This window comes from Lampetra fluviatilis, chromosome 24 (assembly GCF_964198595.1).
Source record: "Lampetra fluviatilis chromosome 24, kcLamFluv1.1, whole genome shotgun sequence".
In the NCBI taxonomy this organism is placed as follows: domain Eukaryota; kingdom Metazoa; phylum Chordata; class Hyperoartia; order Petromyzontiformes; family Petromyzontidae; genus Lampetra; species Lampetra fluviatilis.
Window position 1 is genome coordinate 6,918,915 of NC_136298.1, and position 16,790 is coordinate 6,935,704.

The 16,790-nt window shown below is 50.1% G+C and overlaps 1 protein-coding gene across 1 annotated transcript in view; it reads left to right on the forward strand.

Moving 5' to 3' along the window:
* Positions 1-2,401: 2,401 nt before the first annotated feature.
* LOC144941103 (phospholipid phosphatase 3-like) overlaps positions 2,402-16,790 on the forward strand; it is a 67,117-nt gene continuing 52,728 nt past the window's right edge. The window contains exon 1 of the mRNA XM_078867586.1: positions 2,402-3,512. Coding sequence (XP_078723712.1) covers positions 3,284-3,512 — 229 coding nt within the window. The 5' untranslated portion in view covers positions 2,402-3,283. The remainder of the gene's footprint in view (positions 3,513-16,790) is intronic.

Below are 16,790 nucleotides of genomic sequence, written 5' to 3' on the forward strand. Positions count from 1 at the left end.
AGCAAGTCGAAACCACTCCAGGGTTTTCTCGCTTGATCTGGAAAGCCGATAGGCTGATGGACTAAAACGTGGGCGGCGCGGGGGAGAGACGTTAACTCCCTCGCCTGGTATGCAGGAGGTCCTGCGCTCGATCCCGACCCGGTTTTCCCCTCCACTTTTAGAAACAAGCGTTCGGAGTATTTGGCTGCTACAAATGTCCACGTGATAAGCCACTTCGTTGAGCTATCATTTGTGATGAGGTTGCTTCCGAAAAAGAGCTACGTAGCTCAGTGTGGCCTTACCTGGTAAAATAAAATAAAATTATCAATATTTACTCTTTGTTCTTTCGGTAAAGTCACGTAGAAAATAAAATAATAGAATACGACGTTTCGGTTGCAACACAAGCAGCCATCATCAGGTAAGAATGAATGATAAAACACAGACACGGAAACAACATAGGCAGACACATGCAGAGACACACCGAGCGAGAGACACATCAAGACAAACAGAAGGACAACGAATCTGTGCCGAGGCCTTAAACAGACTTTGACTTTTAAACAACTTTTATTGCCGCCAGCAGCAAAAGCACTGGAGGCGATTCCGATATGAAATACACAAAGTCACCAGCGAACAAATGAAAATAAACGCTACAAATCCACGCGCTGTGGCGCTAAATGCACCGCGCACAACACTAAAGAAAATGCACGTGGTTGTGGTGGTCATCGTGGTGAACACGAGGGTACCGTCCACGCTGGTACAGAGGGCTTTTCCGGCTCCCCAGCGTTCGAAGAAGACGTGCACATCACCGTAAACAGAGAGAGGGGGGAGGAGCTGGATCAGAGAGAGGACTGGGGAGGCGGACAAACGATGAGACCAGCAGAACAAACGTGGGGTCAATGAGGGAGCAGTGTGGAATTCCGGACCACAGTGGCCGGAGGAGAGACAATGGTGCACACATGCAGAGACGCACACTGCTCCCTCCTTGTCCCCTCGTTGTTATCATTCATTCTTACCTGATGATGGCTTGCTTGTGTTGCAACCGAAACGTCGTATTCTATTTTTATTTGATTTTCTACGTGACTTTACCGAAAGAACCAAAGAGTAATTCCTGCAGTCACGAAAGCTTCGAATATAGTTTTATCAATATTTGTGCAGTATTTATATGTGGAGCGACAGAAAACGAGTTCTGATTACGTTTTATCCAAATCCGAAGCGATGATCGCATAACACGTATTGAAAACGGGTAATTATTCAACTTGGGGGCAGTGACAATGGCCTGGTTGTTGAACAGGTTCACGGTTCGAACCCAGCGGCCGCCCTGATTATTGCTGCGGGTGTAATCACCGCAACGACGATACGCGCCGTCTGCCTCACAGCCGACGTTAAAGATCCCCGTGACGTCGTTCGCGAGAGTAGGGGCCCACATCGTGTGCCGGTGTCATGGTCCAAATTTGGCAAATTCGAAAATTACCCGCTAATTACTGTTGGGTTGATGCGCAGCAGTCACCCCCCCCCCCCCCACGTCATTCTTGCAAATGAAACTATCTCGGATAAACAAAATACACTTGAACGCATATGAACATATATCGATTAATATCGATTCATATTGATTCAAAGAAACACTGAGATGGATATTTTTTTTCCGCCTGCGGACGACCGCTTGTGTTGCGATCGAAACGTCGTGATATATTATTTTAATTTAGTTTTCTTTTCTACCTACGTGACCAAAGAGTATGGATTCCGGCAGTCACGAAAGCTTCAAATCAAGACTGAGTTGGTTATTTCTTCTGGAGGAGCAGTGGCACAGTGGTTAGCGCACTGCACCGAGTAATGTATCCTACTTATTACGGGAAGCCCCCAAGAGCTTTTCTTTCTTATGGAATTAAAAATCAACCGACAAAAAGACAACTGCGTCTTGCGTTTGGTAATACATTCGTGATGAGCAGAAGATTACACTTCACCATTTTCACAACAGCAAAATAAATAAGCAGACAATGTCCCCTTCATATGTTCGTCTCTCCAAACACAAACATTAATTCGTTCTTACACAACCCATCGGCCGCACACGCCTTCTGGGGGATGCATAATGTCAGCAGCATTGATTCAATGCAAGCAACCTCTGGACCGGTTTCGACATTCAGTCTCTCCAGCCACATGCAGTGTCTCTTCAGTCAGGCTCGCTTGAATCAATGCTGGTGAACTTAGACCCATTTTTACGATATGATAAAAAAAATTCGTCACTCTAAATAAACACAAGCGTCTTTGGGAAGAATATAAATCACACGATAAAAAAAGCGGGCGATATGCGTCAAGTCATAGCTGGGGCGACTCTTTTATTTTTCAACGAGTGAAGGGAATATCCGCACGTGCGCTGGTGCGTTGTTGGGACAGGATACAGCTCAGTCCCATTGCCTCTCAATCCCCCCTCCTCTCCCAGCACACAATCGTGAATATCTGGCTCGGAGGCCGAAGTTCCGCCCCCTCCTCCAGCCGCTTAAAGCTCGAGTGGCTGCTTTGGAAGCAGTGGGAGGAGCGGACTGTGTTTATACTTACTCGGCGAGCCATTCCGGATAGTTTCAGCGATTCCCTCCGCTGGCTCAGTCGGATGCCCGTGGCAGAAGTCGCCCTGGGCTTGGCTGTAAACACGGCGGCGATATAAAGAAGACGGGACTCGAGGGGGAGGGAAGGCTGCCGGGTCAGTCGGCGAGCGATCATTGTCGCGAGATTTCCAGCGGAGTCGTGCCACGTCTGTATTGTCGAGCGGGCAGACACGTCGTTGGTTCGTTGAGCTGTGCACGGGCGGCGCTTCCAATGAAGACGAGCGGCCACGGATCTCCCGTAGGGTAGCGTCACGCCGCGTCGCGCAGTCTTTCGAGCGGAGGAATCCGCCAAACGAGAGCCGAGTTCGCGGGCGTCTCGGCAAGTAAAGCCGAAGCAAGGCTCCTCTCACCGCCGTCACCCAACTACGATCATCATCATCTGTGTTCCACCACCACTATAGCACCACCACCGTTCTACCACGACCACCACCATCTCACATAATCATCGTCTTTCACCCACCACCACCACGGCCTCGTCAATCAAGCACGGCCACCAGCATCATCTCATCACACAACCACCACCATCATCATCTCATGATCCAACCACCATCACAACATTCAACAACATACAACAACCACCACCACCAGCACCTGCCACCAACACCATCATCATCCTCCAGCCACCACCACCGTCTCACCATCTAACCACCACGGTCTCATCTAGCCAAAGCGATCGAAGTCCGTCCCGTGGCCAAAGCGAAGACATGCCGGGGCCAGGGTACAAATACGACAAGGCGGCCGACGGGGACTCGCAGGGGTCCGAGAGAGGGGAACCCGGAGCAGCATCATCAGCAGCATCATCATCAGCAGCAGCATCATCCGCAGCAGCAGCAGGGAGCAGCAGCCCCGGCGAGTCGTCGACGAGGGCACCCGCGCCACCCACGCGCGCGGTCCACGGTGCCGTGGCCATCGACGTCGCGTGCGTCTTCCTGGGTGAGTTGGATGATGATGATTCACGATCGACTGATCGATTGATTGATTGATTGACAGGCCCGGTTGTCAATCCACTGCTGGGTGAAGGCACGCCGGGCCAAGTCGTGGAGGTTGTTCGATTTAAAAAAAAAAAGATGCGTGGCCCAGCTGTACCCCCGTTGCCGGGTACACATTGCGCAGTGCGCTAACCACTGCGCCACCGCTCTATTCCGCATCGCCTTGGCCGACGGTGCTGTTGTTGATTTAATCGAGAGCGGTACACCTTGCGCCGGGGGCCACCAAACTCATTTCTTGCGTCGCCGCAACGAGTACCGGTGGTCTATCGCGTGCACTCCGCGCAGATGTTAATGCATTGTAAACACGTTGGCACGCGCCTGCCGATTGCTAAACACACCCCGCTGATGTAGAGAGCGCAGCATCAAGATTGCGATTATTGATTCCGACGCTCTTCCATCTTACGTACGGGCACACGCAACACGTGGGCACACAACACGTGCAAGGTCGCTTCTCATTATTGAATCGGCGGCGTTCATCACTGCGCGAGAACGCGCGTGGCAAGTGATCAATAATAATTGGTGCGCGTGCAGCGTGTGACGACCAAATCTGTATTGGACCGGAGACGATTGGTAAATGTAAATCGTCCTTGCTGGGACAACTGCCGCGCGGGTAATACTTGGCGTCGGGACGATAAATACTCTTGTTGTTGCTTATCAGGGAGGGTTCTGCTAAATCGGACTTCCACGCTTTGTCAGAATTGCACTCGTGTATGCAGAGTTTTGGAATAATTCAAAAATATCCATCTGTATGCATCATCGTAACTATGTTTGTATATACAGTATATAATCGAATGTTGGCGATGGGTGGGCTTGGGAAGCCGCGTCCCCATCTCGGCTAATATATTTTAACTATCTGTTAACTAAATATAACTATCTGTTCACGCACGGGCGCGCCTGTGTGGATTGTCGTCGTGAATTGATTATAATTATCTAACCTGCCGAGTAACACACACGTTTTATATTTTAATCCACGACATATGAAGCCAGTAGACGATATATAAATCAAAGTCAAACACAGCTGCACATCGTTTAAATGTAACGACCCACTTTATAGGTATCACCCACACACGTTGGGTGTATGCTCCAGTCAAGTTCGAGTTCAGTGATGCCTCAAACCGGTGGCCGGGCACACACCCACACGGGGCATCCTCCACACGCCCTCTGGAAACCGTGGGTCGAACCCGTTCCGATTACAAAGACAGACTGAAAGGGGCAAGTGCTGTTAGCGAGCACCTAGAAAGGCCGGCACGGCACACGAGGGGGTGGGTGGCCAACACCACGCCCGGTCGCCTTTGTCTCCCGAGTGGCGATGTTTACGCATCGCACCAGATACTCATTTGAGGCTGAGTCGACCTAGGGGATGCCCAGGACCGGTTCAGATAATCGGGTCGCCGGGTTCGTAGCGCAGCGCGCTAACCGCGACACTACCGCTCCTCTCCTGGCTAAACAACCCTATGACCACCAACACGATGTGGGGATGCCTTCATCCAGCAGTGGATTAATAAAGGGCTGTAAAATACTATTATTAATACTACTACAGTATCAGATTTACGCTATAATCTCAATCCTTATTAAAACCCTACCGACGATTAAATGTCCATTCCACGTGTTTCCGTGTTTAAAAAAAATGCAGTAATTTGTTTATTCGTGCGGTTTGAAAACCCAATGACCGTGCTCCCGATTTCCAGTCGTCCTTTCTTCATTGCCAAACAACAACAACAGCAGCAGCAGCAGATGCCTGCAAGAGTTTCACCTCGATTCTACACTGGGAGAGAGCATCGATCGGTGTGCAGACTGGTGGTGATTGAGATGTTCACGGTCGACAACGCTGATTATCAGTCCACTGCGAAGTGTGAAGGCTCTTCTTTCACGCACGCCGCCTTGGGTTGTTTGACCATACTTCACCATAGACGCGAACGGGAGCATAGAAGTATAGTCCGACAATGGCTTTTGTTGCATTTGCCTCTTTCGCTCAGGCACCACGTAAACCCGCGCGGCACGACGGCGACTTATCCGGGCTCGATCTGCCTCGGCTCTTGACATCTCACTGATGATATTGCCAGGTCCACGACGCTGGGTATTGGGCGGATCTTGGATGGGGCACGTGTGCAAGTTCGTTGAGTTAGACCGTCGAGAAATATGGCGATTTATATTTTTGAGAGAGAAAAAAAGTTTCGGCTCGAAACTTTGCAACAAAGTTAAACGTTAATTATAGGCGTGTTTATACAATTTAGCCGCTGCAAACAGCCTTGAGACTATGTCAACAAGTATGGGGGACTGCTGCTGGCGACTGTGCAGAGGCACAAATCTAAATCCAACACGGTCGACTCGTCGAAAAAACACACGTGACAGCGCTTTGTCGATCCGCTGCTGGAAGAGAGCTTCCCCATCTCCGCCGTGTCCATCACGGGGGGTTGTTTGACCAATGCTCTCCACGTGGGTCAGTGCAGGTGGTTGGGACAAGTCGGGTCGACGTGCTCTCGGACTGGTTCAGACATCACTCGCCACTGATTGGTGTCGAACTCGGGATGCCGAGCTCGTAGTGCAGTGAGCTCAGCGCTGCGTGACCGTTCTCGTCATTGACGCTGCATTAAATCTGAAAAGAATATACGTGGTTATCCATTTACAGATATCCCACTCATTTTTATGTTATTTAAGCTTGTCTACCCAGGAAAGCCTCTTTGAGTCTCAAGACCTTATCAGGAGGGTGCTGCCATGTCTCCACAGCAGGGGGCGATGCTACGACGTGTAATCCCTATTTGGTAATTTCCAGGGAATTTTTCAGCATTGGGATCTTTGGCCAATGCCAAGTTACATTGTGCGTGTGCTTCTTAACTCCTGGAGGATATCGTAGAACCTTAAGGAAAGCCTCGCAGAACAGGGGGAGAACATACAAACTCCACACAGAAAGGTCCACCAAGTGAGGAGTTGATTGTGGGCCCTGCTTGCTGTGGGGCAGAGGTATTGCCACGCTGCTGCCCAAATGGCCCTCTTACTGTTCCTCTGAACAGCCATCTGAATACTATGAAAGCGACGGTTCCGTATCTCACGGTGGAGAGTGTGGCTACAATGCCAAGTTGAAATTAAAGGTCGCTTTCTCCTGTAAGTCCTACGTGCTGTTTTAGAGGGGTGTTTATAATTGGATCATCCTGTATAAAAGATTGATCTTTTGCTGAACGAATTCACCTGTTACATTCGGGTCAGATGTGGAAATAAGCAGCTCGGCACACAGGTCGCGGGGGTCGGCACGGGCATGATTCACCAAAGGAATTAACCGGGGTGGATGACGTCTATCACCGCCCCCCTACGGGAAAAAAAACGGAGCTGCAGAAAATATAAGAATGGTGGGGGAGGGGAGGGGAGGGTATCTTGAGCCGAATCTCAAACCAAACCTGGGAACATGTTGATTCTGTGATGAAGACATTTATTTATTAATTTATCCGGGAGAGTCACACAGAGTCCCCGTGCTCTTGCAGGCATTGAAGTAGTGCGGTCTTGGCGTGGGCCGTGGTGCAAGGAATAAAATGGGGGGGCTTTCCGTTTTGTCTACTTTTTTTCTTTCCATCTTCGTAGCACATCACCTGGGTCCCTCCGGGCCGTGGTTGCACCACCTGCGCACTCGCGAACGCTCACGCCGCCGATGTTTGGCCGAGCCAAACGAGTGGTTTTGCGAACGGGAAGAAATCCTGAGGGTGTCCTTGAAAGACCACATGCGGACGGGTGGGTGGGTGGGGAGGTAACCAAAAATATCGCGCAGATATCTGCAGGAATCCAACCCTGTGCTGCTATCTCTCGGCCACCTCGCAGCCAATTCCTCTGCAACACCTGGCGTACCCAGGTCAGTCTCCCATCCCAAGTAGGGGTACCAGGCTCCAATTCCGCTTAGCTTCTGAGATCTGAACGCATCGGGAGCATTCAAAGTGATCTGGAAGCCATTCGGAAGCCACTGGAGATATGCCCTTTTAAATGTTGGTTGAACACTCATTTCTTTGGAACTGCTTTTTGTGTTTCATTGGTTGTTCTTCCCCCCGCACCACCGATTAGCACAGTTGGCTACATATGAAAGACGTTCAACATACATACATACATCTGGCCGGAGGGTGATTGATTCTTGGCCCAGTATGGGGAGGAGACGGTGATCTCTGCAGGGAATTAATCGTGGTGCTTGAAAAGCAAAACGCGATGCGTAAACGACGCCGTTGTGAAAAAAAGAATCGAATTCCCCTCCGCTAGCAGCTGACACCTGGGTAAGGCAGTGCACATTTCAGCCTATGTGTAGATATCGCCTATAGTGCAATGACTGCGTTGGCAGTGCTGTTTATGTACAGGCTAAATGTGCTTCGTATATTGAACTTTTTTCGCACCGTACGTAGCCAACTGCGCTAATCGGAGGTGCGGGGGGGACAAGAAACTAAACACAAAAAGCGGTCCTAAAGAAACGGGTTTTCAATCCAGATGTAAAAATGAACAGCTCCCAGTGGCTTCCTAATATCGGAAAGAAGAGCGTTCCAGACGGCCTCAGAGGCGCAGAACATTACCGATGATGTTATGATCAACAACTTCCCTTCCCTCTTTTACGAAATCGCCCAGAATTTATCGCATCCCTTTCAAACCTCAGGGGGTGTGGGGGAGGCAAAGAAGGGTTATCTTGTAGAGTTCTTGGAAGGGCGACCGCCATGCATCACGAGTGTTATAGGCTGATGCAGGGCTGCGTGGGAGACAGCAGAGGGCAGTTCAACAAGGTCCATTATTGTGCTGTACTTCTATGCTCCCACACCTGTAAACTCCCCTTAATTCCACCCGCACTGACCAGTGTGGCGAAGTATGGTCAAACAATCCTAACCACCAACACTCCGTGGGGTCGCCCTCATCCAGCAGTGGATTGACAAGGGGCTGTACACGCACCCAATAAGGGCTGTGCGCACGAGATGAAGCACTTACTGGTCAGCGCTGTTTCCCTAACAAATCCACTCCCCACTTGAGTATCCCTTTGACCTTTATCGTTTAAAATAATCCACACGTGTTGGCCGCTGTGGTTGCCAGTCGGCCTTCCGCAACACGCGCCGGTGGTATGTGTTAGCTGTGAGTGGTATGCTGTGTATGTATACCTTGGGGTGCCACGGTAGCGAGATGTTAACTACCTCGTGTGGTACAAATGAGGTCGTGGGTTCGATACCGACCTTAACGCCTGTATATTTGGAGTGTGCATGTTCTCCCCGTGGTCGCGTGGCTTTTTGTCCGGGTCCTCCGGTTTTCCCCTTCACGTTTAGAATCAACAATTCTTTCGGAGCATTTGGCTGCCAAATATGTCCACGTGATGATAGGCCACTTCGTTGAGCTATCATTTGTGACCAGGTCGCTTCTGAAAAAGAGCTACATAGCTCAGTGGGCCTTACCTGGTCACAACAAAATATAAAAAATACCTGTTGATACCTTTGCCGCTCTCAATAAGTCTGACTGCCAAGGCGTCTCCCGTAAGAAACGGGATACGAGAAATATTAATAGAGGTCGCTAATGTGGCTTCTCTCCTCTGCTTTGCGTTCTTAATCTGCAACTTCTGGGAAACAGTTGGCAAAATTAAAACTCTCTGCCAACAATATTAATACATGTGCGTTTGGGGTTCGAGTAACTGTGTGTGGGTGGGTGGGGAGCAGTGGCACCGTGGTTAGTGCACTGCACTGCATTACGAACCCGGCATACCCCAGGTTATACTGGTAGGAACCGCCAGGTTACAGGGGATTATTGTGTACGTCCGTCGTGCAGGGAGGGGCTGGGTGGGGAGGGTGGGGCGGGGTGGGGAGGGTGGGGAGGGGTGGGGAGGGGTGGGGTGGGGAGGGGTGGGGTGGGGTGGGGAGGGGTGGGGTGGGGTGGGGAGGGGAGGGTGGGGAGGGGAGGGGTGGGGAGGGGTGGGGTGGGGAGGGGTGGGGAGGGGTGGGGTGGGGAGGGGTGGGGAGGGGTGGGGAGGGGTGGGGAGGGGTGGGGTGGGGAGGGGAGGTGGGGAGGTGAGGGTGGGGCTGGGTGGGGCTGGGTGGGGCTGGGTGGGGGCTGGGTGGGGGGTGGGAAGGGTGGGGCTGGGTGGGGGGTGGGAAGGGTGGGGCTGGGTGGGGGGTGGGAAGGGTGGGGCTGGGTGGGGGGTGGGAAGGGTGGGGCTGGGTGGGGAGGGGCTGGTCATCCCGTGGTGCCCTTATAAAACTCAACGTTTAACCTACTCACGCCGGCTTGTGCCCACCCTCACAGTCGGACATATTTGCGGAATACACCACGCCGCCGTTGACGCTGGCCATTGACCGAGCAACCCAACGTTCCTACCAGCTCCCTCCGCAGGAATGTGTTATCGCCGTCCACGATCAACACCAGCGGCGAGTGATTGAATGATTAACTGCTGTGGTGTGTACGCATCAGCACTGATAAGACGAAGGCGACTGGACGTGGTCCTAGCCACACACTGCTCTTGGATGCGAATTGCTATGAGGTAAGAAGTGTGTAATTGGACATGGTGTTATTATTTGGTTCTTTCGGTTAAGTCACGTCTAAAGATAAAATAATAAATTAAATTAAATAATAGAATACGACGTTTCGATTGCAACACAAGCAATCATCATCAGGTATAATGAAATAGCGACATAATATCTAACCAGAAAACTATAGACAGACATATTAGCAGACAGATATCACAAGATACATACATAGCGAGAGCAACACAGGTGACCTGTGTTGCTCTCGCTATGTATGTATCTTGTGATATCTGTCTGCTAATATGTCTGTCTATAGTTTTCTGGTTAGATATTATGTCGCTATTTCATTATACCTGATGATGATTGCTTGTGTTGCAATCGAAACGTCGTATTCTATTATTTAATTTAATTTATTATTTTATCTTTAGACGTGACTTAACCGAAAGAACCAAATAATAATTCCTGCAGTCACGAAAGTTCTAAAATTAAGATTGGACATGGTGTGTGGTGTAATTGAGTTGAATGTATAGGGGAAGTTACCCGAGTGTGTTTTAAGCTCACCTATGACAAGCGTTGCAAATTGTATACTAATAAGAATAATCATTTTAATTTGTTTGTCACTCAACTGCTGGACGAAGGAGCTCGGGTCGCTGGGTTCATTGCGCAGTGCTCCAACCACTGCCATCGTTTCTACATCGATTGGCAGTCATTGAAAACTGGGAATCGACAATATTGTAACACCACCACCATCTTCTCCATCATGTCATCTTCATAATTATAGGACAATTCGTCATCACGATTGGCAATCGTATGAATCACCTCTATGGAAACGCATCTGTGAGTGTTCTCTCTTCCTGTTGAGACTCGTCGGGATTTTGGGGCCTGTACCATTATGGGTCGGCGCACCTTTCATGAATCCCACCAAGAGGTTTTGGCCAAACTCTGTCCAAGTGGTGAGTTTAGAGCTCGATCTAAAACCTGGGAGTCAACATTGGACGGCGTCATCCCCATGTCACAGACAACACGCACTGGTATATAAGTGACACTCTATCCAGCGTACAATGTATATCCTGATCTTAGTCCCACAAGTCCTGTTTTCCCACACCTGCCGGAGGACGGGAGGTTGGCATCATGAGCGATGCTTTGAAGAGGTTAACATGCCCATTTCCACACCTCGCCATCGCTTTTTTCTGCTCACCAAGTCGACACCCGAATTAAAAATTCCACTCTTACATCATTCTCCCTGTCTGGCTCTACGTCTCCCCCTTGGTCACTGGCTTTTGGCTGCCCCTCAAATGCCCGTCTCGGTGACCTGCCTTCCTCCATCCTGCACACCACGTGTTCCACCCATCATAACCCCCACTTCCTGATTACACCTACAACACTTTCCTGCCAAATTTTAATCAGAACTTCCAAGTTGCTTATCCTATCCGCCTCCATCGTGCATAAGTGTCCTATCCACCGCAACCTCCTCTTTCTGATGTGTTCTACATTGCTTTCCTGCGATGTTTCAATCAGAAAATCCAAGTTGCTTACCCTATCCTCTGCCATCATACACACGTATTCCATCATTCACAACCTCCTGTTCCTGGATTTCATATACAAGGCTTTCCCACGATGTTCATCAGAACTTCCCAGCTGCTTAGCCCCAATCCAGCCATGAGATTCCACCATCAGCATTCACCTGTAGTCAAAGGGCAGCAACCTCTCCTTTTTCCTTTCTATTTGCCATGCGGTGTCCGCAAGAATAATAATGGTCGCGATCGGCGTCTTCGTGTCTCCGCCTGTCGCTATATCCGTGTTGGCCGCGTCGCTCGCCAGGGATTTCAACCACGCGGCCTTCCCAGCCAATTCTCGTGATGGCCGACAAAAGGGTTCACCCGCCCTCTCCCCAAACCCCAACTCCCCACCCTACTCGCCCGAACTTCTCCGCCATCCCCTCCGCCCCCTCCATTCTGTCAGCGCATTTTAAATCTCCACGTGATTTGCTGACACCGCGAAAACTAAACACCACGAGGGCTTAACGCTTCCCAGAGTCGCTCGCTCGCCGCGGTTAACGGCACGAGCACGTTAAGTCCTTTATTTGTAACCAGGCGGACGTCCAGCTGAGATTGCACGTGTGCGGTACATTTTTGTAACTCCACTGCTAGATGGATGGCGCTCCCCACGTTGGGCTGATCGTTGGGGGGGGGGCGGTTTAACCATACTTCACCAGGATAGTCAGTGCTGGTCCGTGAATGAAGGCGAGGAGCAGAGACACTGGAACATTGAAGTATATTACAACAATGCATTTAGCTGCACCGCTCCCCGCTGCCCGCTACATCGCCCCGCAGCCCTATGCCAACCTAATGGGGTGCATGTTGGTCACACGACCAAGCGCTGTGCAGGCCAAAACATCCTGATGAGCTTCTGAGTGATTGGACGCATTCCAGGTGATTTGGCGATTGGGGATTGTGTTTTGTTTTTGCATATCAATAAAATTTGCGTGGCTTAAATAAAAATAGGATTAGTTCCACGGTAACGGAATTAAAGCACGGTCACACCACAGACCCTGACAAATGACACAATTTAACGTGCGCAGCGTTTTGCAGAATTGTCTTCATAATTCAAATGTTCTGAGTTTTTTCTAGATTTGAAGCTTTCGTGACTGCAATGATTCATATTCTCAGGTTTTTTCGGTAAAGTCACGTAGGTAAAAACATTAAAATTAATGAAAGTAAAATAAAACAAAACAAAAATAAAATTCACGACGTTTCGGAGGCAACACAAGTCTCCGTCATCAGGTGGGACCGTCACAGCCGAATTAGCTGCACTTGATGCAGCTAATTCGGCTGTGACGGTCCCACGAAACGTCGTGAATTTTATTTTTGTTTTGTTTTATTTTACTTTCATTAATTTTAATGTTTTTACCTATGTGACTTTACCGAAAAAACCTGAGAATATAGTTCTGAGTTTTGTAAACTTTTTTGTACAAACAGCAGAGTTGGTGCCATGATACAAACAAACAAACGTCTCTGCATCTAACATCTTTTCATTTGCTCCCCGTAATTCCATTACCGCGGAATTGTCCACGGGGTCGCACGCATACACCACACCAAGTATCCTCCTAGCCAAGCCAAGCAAGCGAGTGAGCCTCGCCGCGGACACATTTTCCCATGGAACATTTTATTTAGCCCATGGGAAGCGGGGTTGGAGGAGGATGAAGGGGAGGGGGGGCGACCTCTGGAAAGGGTGCGGTGTTGTTGGTGGGAGCAGAGGGTTGGGATTGGGGTTTAAGGGAAGGAGCTGTGGAGGAGAAAGGGAAGGGGGTTGGGTGGGGGTGATGGTGGTGTTGAGAGTTTTGCTGGTTTGCTTTAGAGAAGCTTTGTGCCTCTGTATGTGTGTGTGTGCTCTTTGCAAATGAATTGAACAACAGGAGCCAGAGCTGGTTAAGACGGCTCTAGTAGTAATACCCCCACACCCCCCACCTCATCTCCGAATATCAAGCGCTGCTTGTACACGTATACACGAGGGATGATCGATAGGTTTTTGTGCTGATCTAGTCCACTAGTAAATAATGTCATCATCATCATCATCGTCAGCAGCCATGATCAATCTACTGCTGGATGAAGGCCTCCACAGGTCATCGCCATCATCTCTCATGGACCTGCGATGTGACAGTCTAACTCCCGCGCGTGATCTGATTCCGTCACCCCACGTCCGGGGTGGACGTGCTCTTGCATTGCCAGGTGGCGGTTGTGTCTCTAAAGATCCCGCCCGTCGTCACCCTATTCAGTGGCCTAGCCTTGTCGGCATGGGCCCCTGCTGCGAGGAATTAAATGGGGCCCCCTCGTTAAAAAAAAAAATTCCACCGTCTCCGTGGCATGTTGCCTTGGCCTCTCGAACCCGCGGGCCCCAGCGCAGTGACACCACCTGCACAATCAATAGCTACGTCGCTGATCTTGTAAACGTCGTCCATCATTCTATTCTCTTCAAGGGGTCTATCACTTACGTGTCGAGCGACATTCCCCTAACACGGTTATTCTTGCCGTTTAACCACATTTGGATATAACTGCAGCGTCGGACGTCAAACGGCACCACAAATGTCAATGTTGCGACTCGTGCCCGCAGCGCACGTAGCCCACAAGGCAGATGCCCCGGTGTCGGCGGCGAACCCTGAACCCAGAGAAGCGGGGCCCCTACATAGCCACCGACAAAATAAAGGTATCGTGTGTCGATCCCGGCCAGCCGATGTTTACGTGCACGCACCCCCTCGCACACACCTTGAGAGTTCAAAGGGTACCCCGTGATGGATATTAACATGTGGGGAGCAGCTGACTTCACGCCCGACTTGGGCTATTGAATGCGAGGGGTGAGCGTGAGAGTAAATCTCGGTGGCACCAAATCACCTTCCTCGGCTGCATGCAACACTTCCATAAAACAAACCCCCCCCCCCAACTCTGCCTGGACATTATTTTTTTGATGTTCGGTGGGGCCAACCATTTTTCTTCTTGGCAGCTCGTGGAATTTAGCAAAAGTGGAGGTGTGCCATTCGTTGAGTTATGATCATTAATCTACAGCCCCCTTTTTGCCGACGCACTGCTGGATGAAGGCCTCTCAACGCCGCGTCGGTGGTGGAGGCTGTTTGTTCAAACTTCACGCTGCTCGGTGCGGTTTGGTGATGGTGGAGGGGCCCCCCAGGTATCACTCGCCACTGGTGGTAGCCGTGGCCGGCAATCAAAGTGAAGTCTCCTGGTCCAGGGGGGTTAACCACTGCAACGCCAGTTGAGTAATTGATTCTGAAAAGAATTGTCCATCATGCTAACTCAAGCGACTTCGTAAAACATTGTGATAACCCGGCGAATCTCAAGACTTATTTTTAGTGCTGCATTGAGACGTTTGCCAAGTATCTGTTTGAGTATCCAGTTGAGATTTGAGAGAGCGTGAGTATGTTGGCACGGCGTTAGTCATAAGCAGCTGCCCTTTTGTATGGAAAATCCTTCCGCTTGGCTCAAGCCAAAAGTTTCACTTTCAGTCCATAGCTTATTCATTACAAAGCAAGTTCGAGTGAATCAATCCACTTATCTTTCCTGGCTGGGAATTAGATCATGGGTGTTTGATATCAACAGCTGACCGACCTCCGATTAGCACATTTGGCGACGTACGATGCGAAAGAACTTCAACGTACATACATACGTACATGGACTTGACCAACTCGCCATGAAAGATGTGATCCGAGAGGCTTGTTGGTAGAGACGAGAGCGCTGCAACAAGAAATACGTCGCTCACAGTACAGTGTCGTGCATCTGACTTGCCGGGGGACCTAATCTGTTGGCGGATACCTGAAAAGGTCAGATTCGGGAAGGTCACATCACGGTGCACAAATTCTGCACGGCATGGGCGGCTAATTGGCCAGGGCGGATAAGCGACGTCGGTTGGACTGTCGCTGGTAGGCCAAGTGGCCCCGACCCAGGGGACGGATATTGGATATGTTCCTCCCCCGGGCCGCTCCATTCCGTTGCTCCGCGTTCGTTCCACAGCGGCTTTCCCCCGTTCGCCGGACATGTATAGGCCATTGTGTGCGCTCGTGTCATGGTTATGATTAAGCATCCGAACGAGACGTTTAGGACTCCCAGCGAAGGAATCTCAGCACGTCTTTGTAAACAAGTCTCCGTGCGTGTGTGCGCGTGCGAGCGGGGGATTTTTACATGCTTGGAGTAGATAACGCCCCCTTTGGCGCACCACAAATTTCATGGCCGAAGAAGCACTGCATTTTCTTTGGGGGGGGTGGTTCTCTCTGAGTGTGAGAAGAAGGAAAACAACAACCTTCAAAGGAAAAATAGAAGTGTTGATCACGCAGTTCCCGTGCTACATATATCTTTGTGCATTCACCACACACAAGGACAAATATCCCACCCCCCCCCCTCCCCCGTGTAGCTTTTTAACAAACTGTTGCATATAGGCATGTTGAACTTAGTTTAACACGTTGGCTTTCGTGGCCAATATTATCCATAATAAATGTTTTTGGGTTAGGTCGGGTGAATATGAATGTGTCGTTAAACCCGCTGTCACCTGATACAGCCAATTAGTAAGATTTGTCGCTTCATGATGCTGGTTGTAATTCCTGGTGAAACGTCGTACTCGTATGGTCAACGGTGTGGGTTCACTCTCCAACACACCGGTGTGCTGAACTAGTAACTAATTGGCATGTTTTGTTTACGTGACAAACCTTACTGATTGGCTGTGTCGGGTGGTGGCGGGTTTAACGACGCAACCATGATGATCGGAGGTGCAGGGTAAGTGCTGTTGGGGTAAGTGCTGTTAGCGAGCACGCATTAAGATCGACACAGCGCCACCAGGTGCCTCATTCAAGGCTGAGTCGACCCAGTGGAGGCCGATGAGTGCTTCTAATATCCATTGTCACTGATGTCGTCCGTGGCTGGAAATCAAACTCATGTCATAGGAGTCCTAGTGCAGTGCGTTTTAACCAGTGCATCACCACTCCCCATGAGATCCCCTGGCAGTTGGACGTCTTTGTCACCTTTAAAAGTAACACACATTCACACAGTTAAACAGTCACATGCACAAATCTACACACACACATGCAGTCACAGACACATTCAGTCTTATGCACAGTGACAAACAAAAATCCATACACACACAGTCTCACACTCAATTACACAAGCACAGTCTGACACACAGTCAAAGATGCACAGTCTCACGCACAGTCACAGGCGTGCACGTGCAAGAGCAAACACGAGAAAATGCGCGCGTGCACAACTGACCGC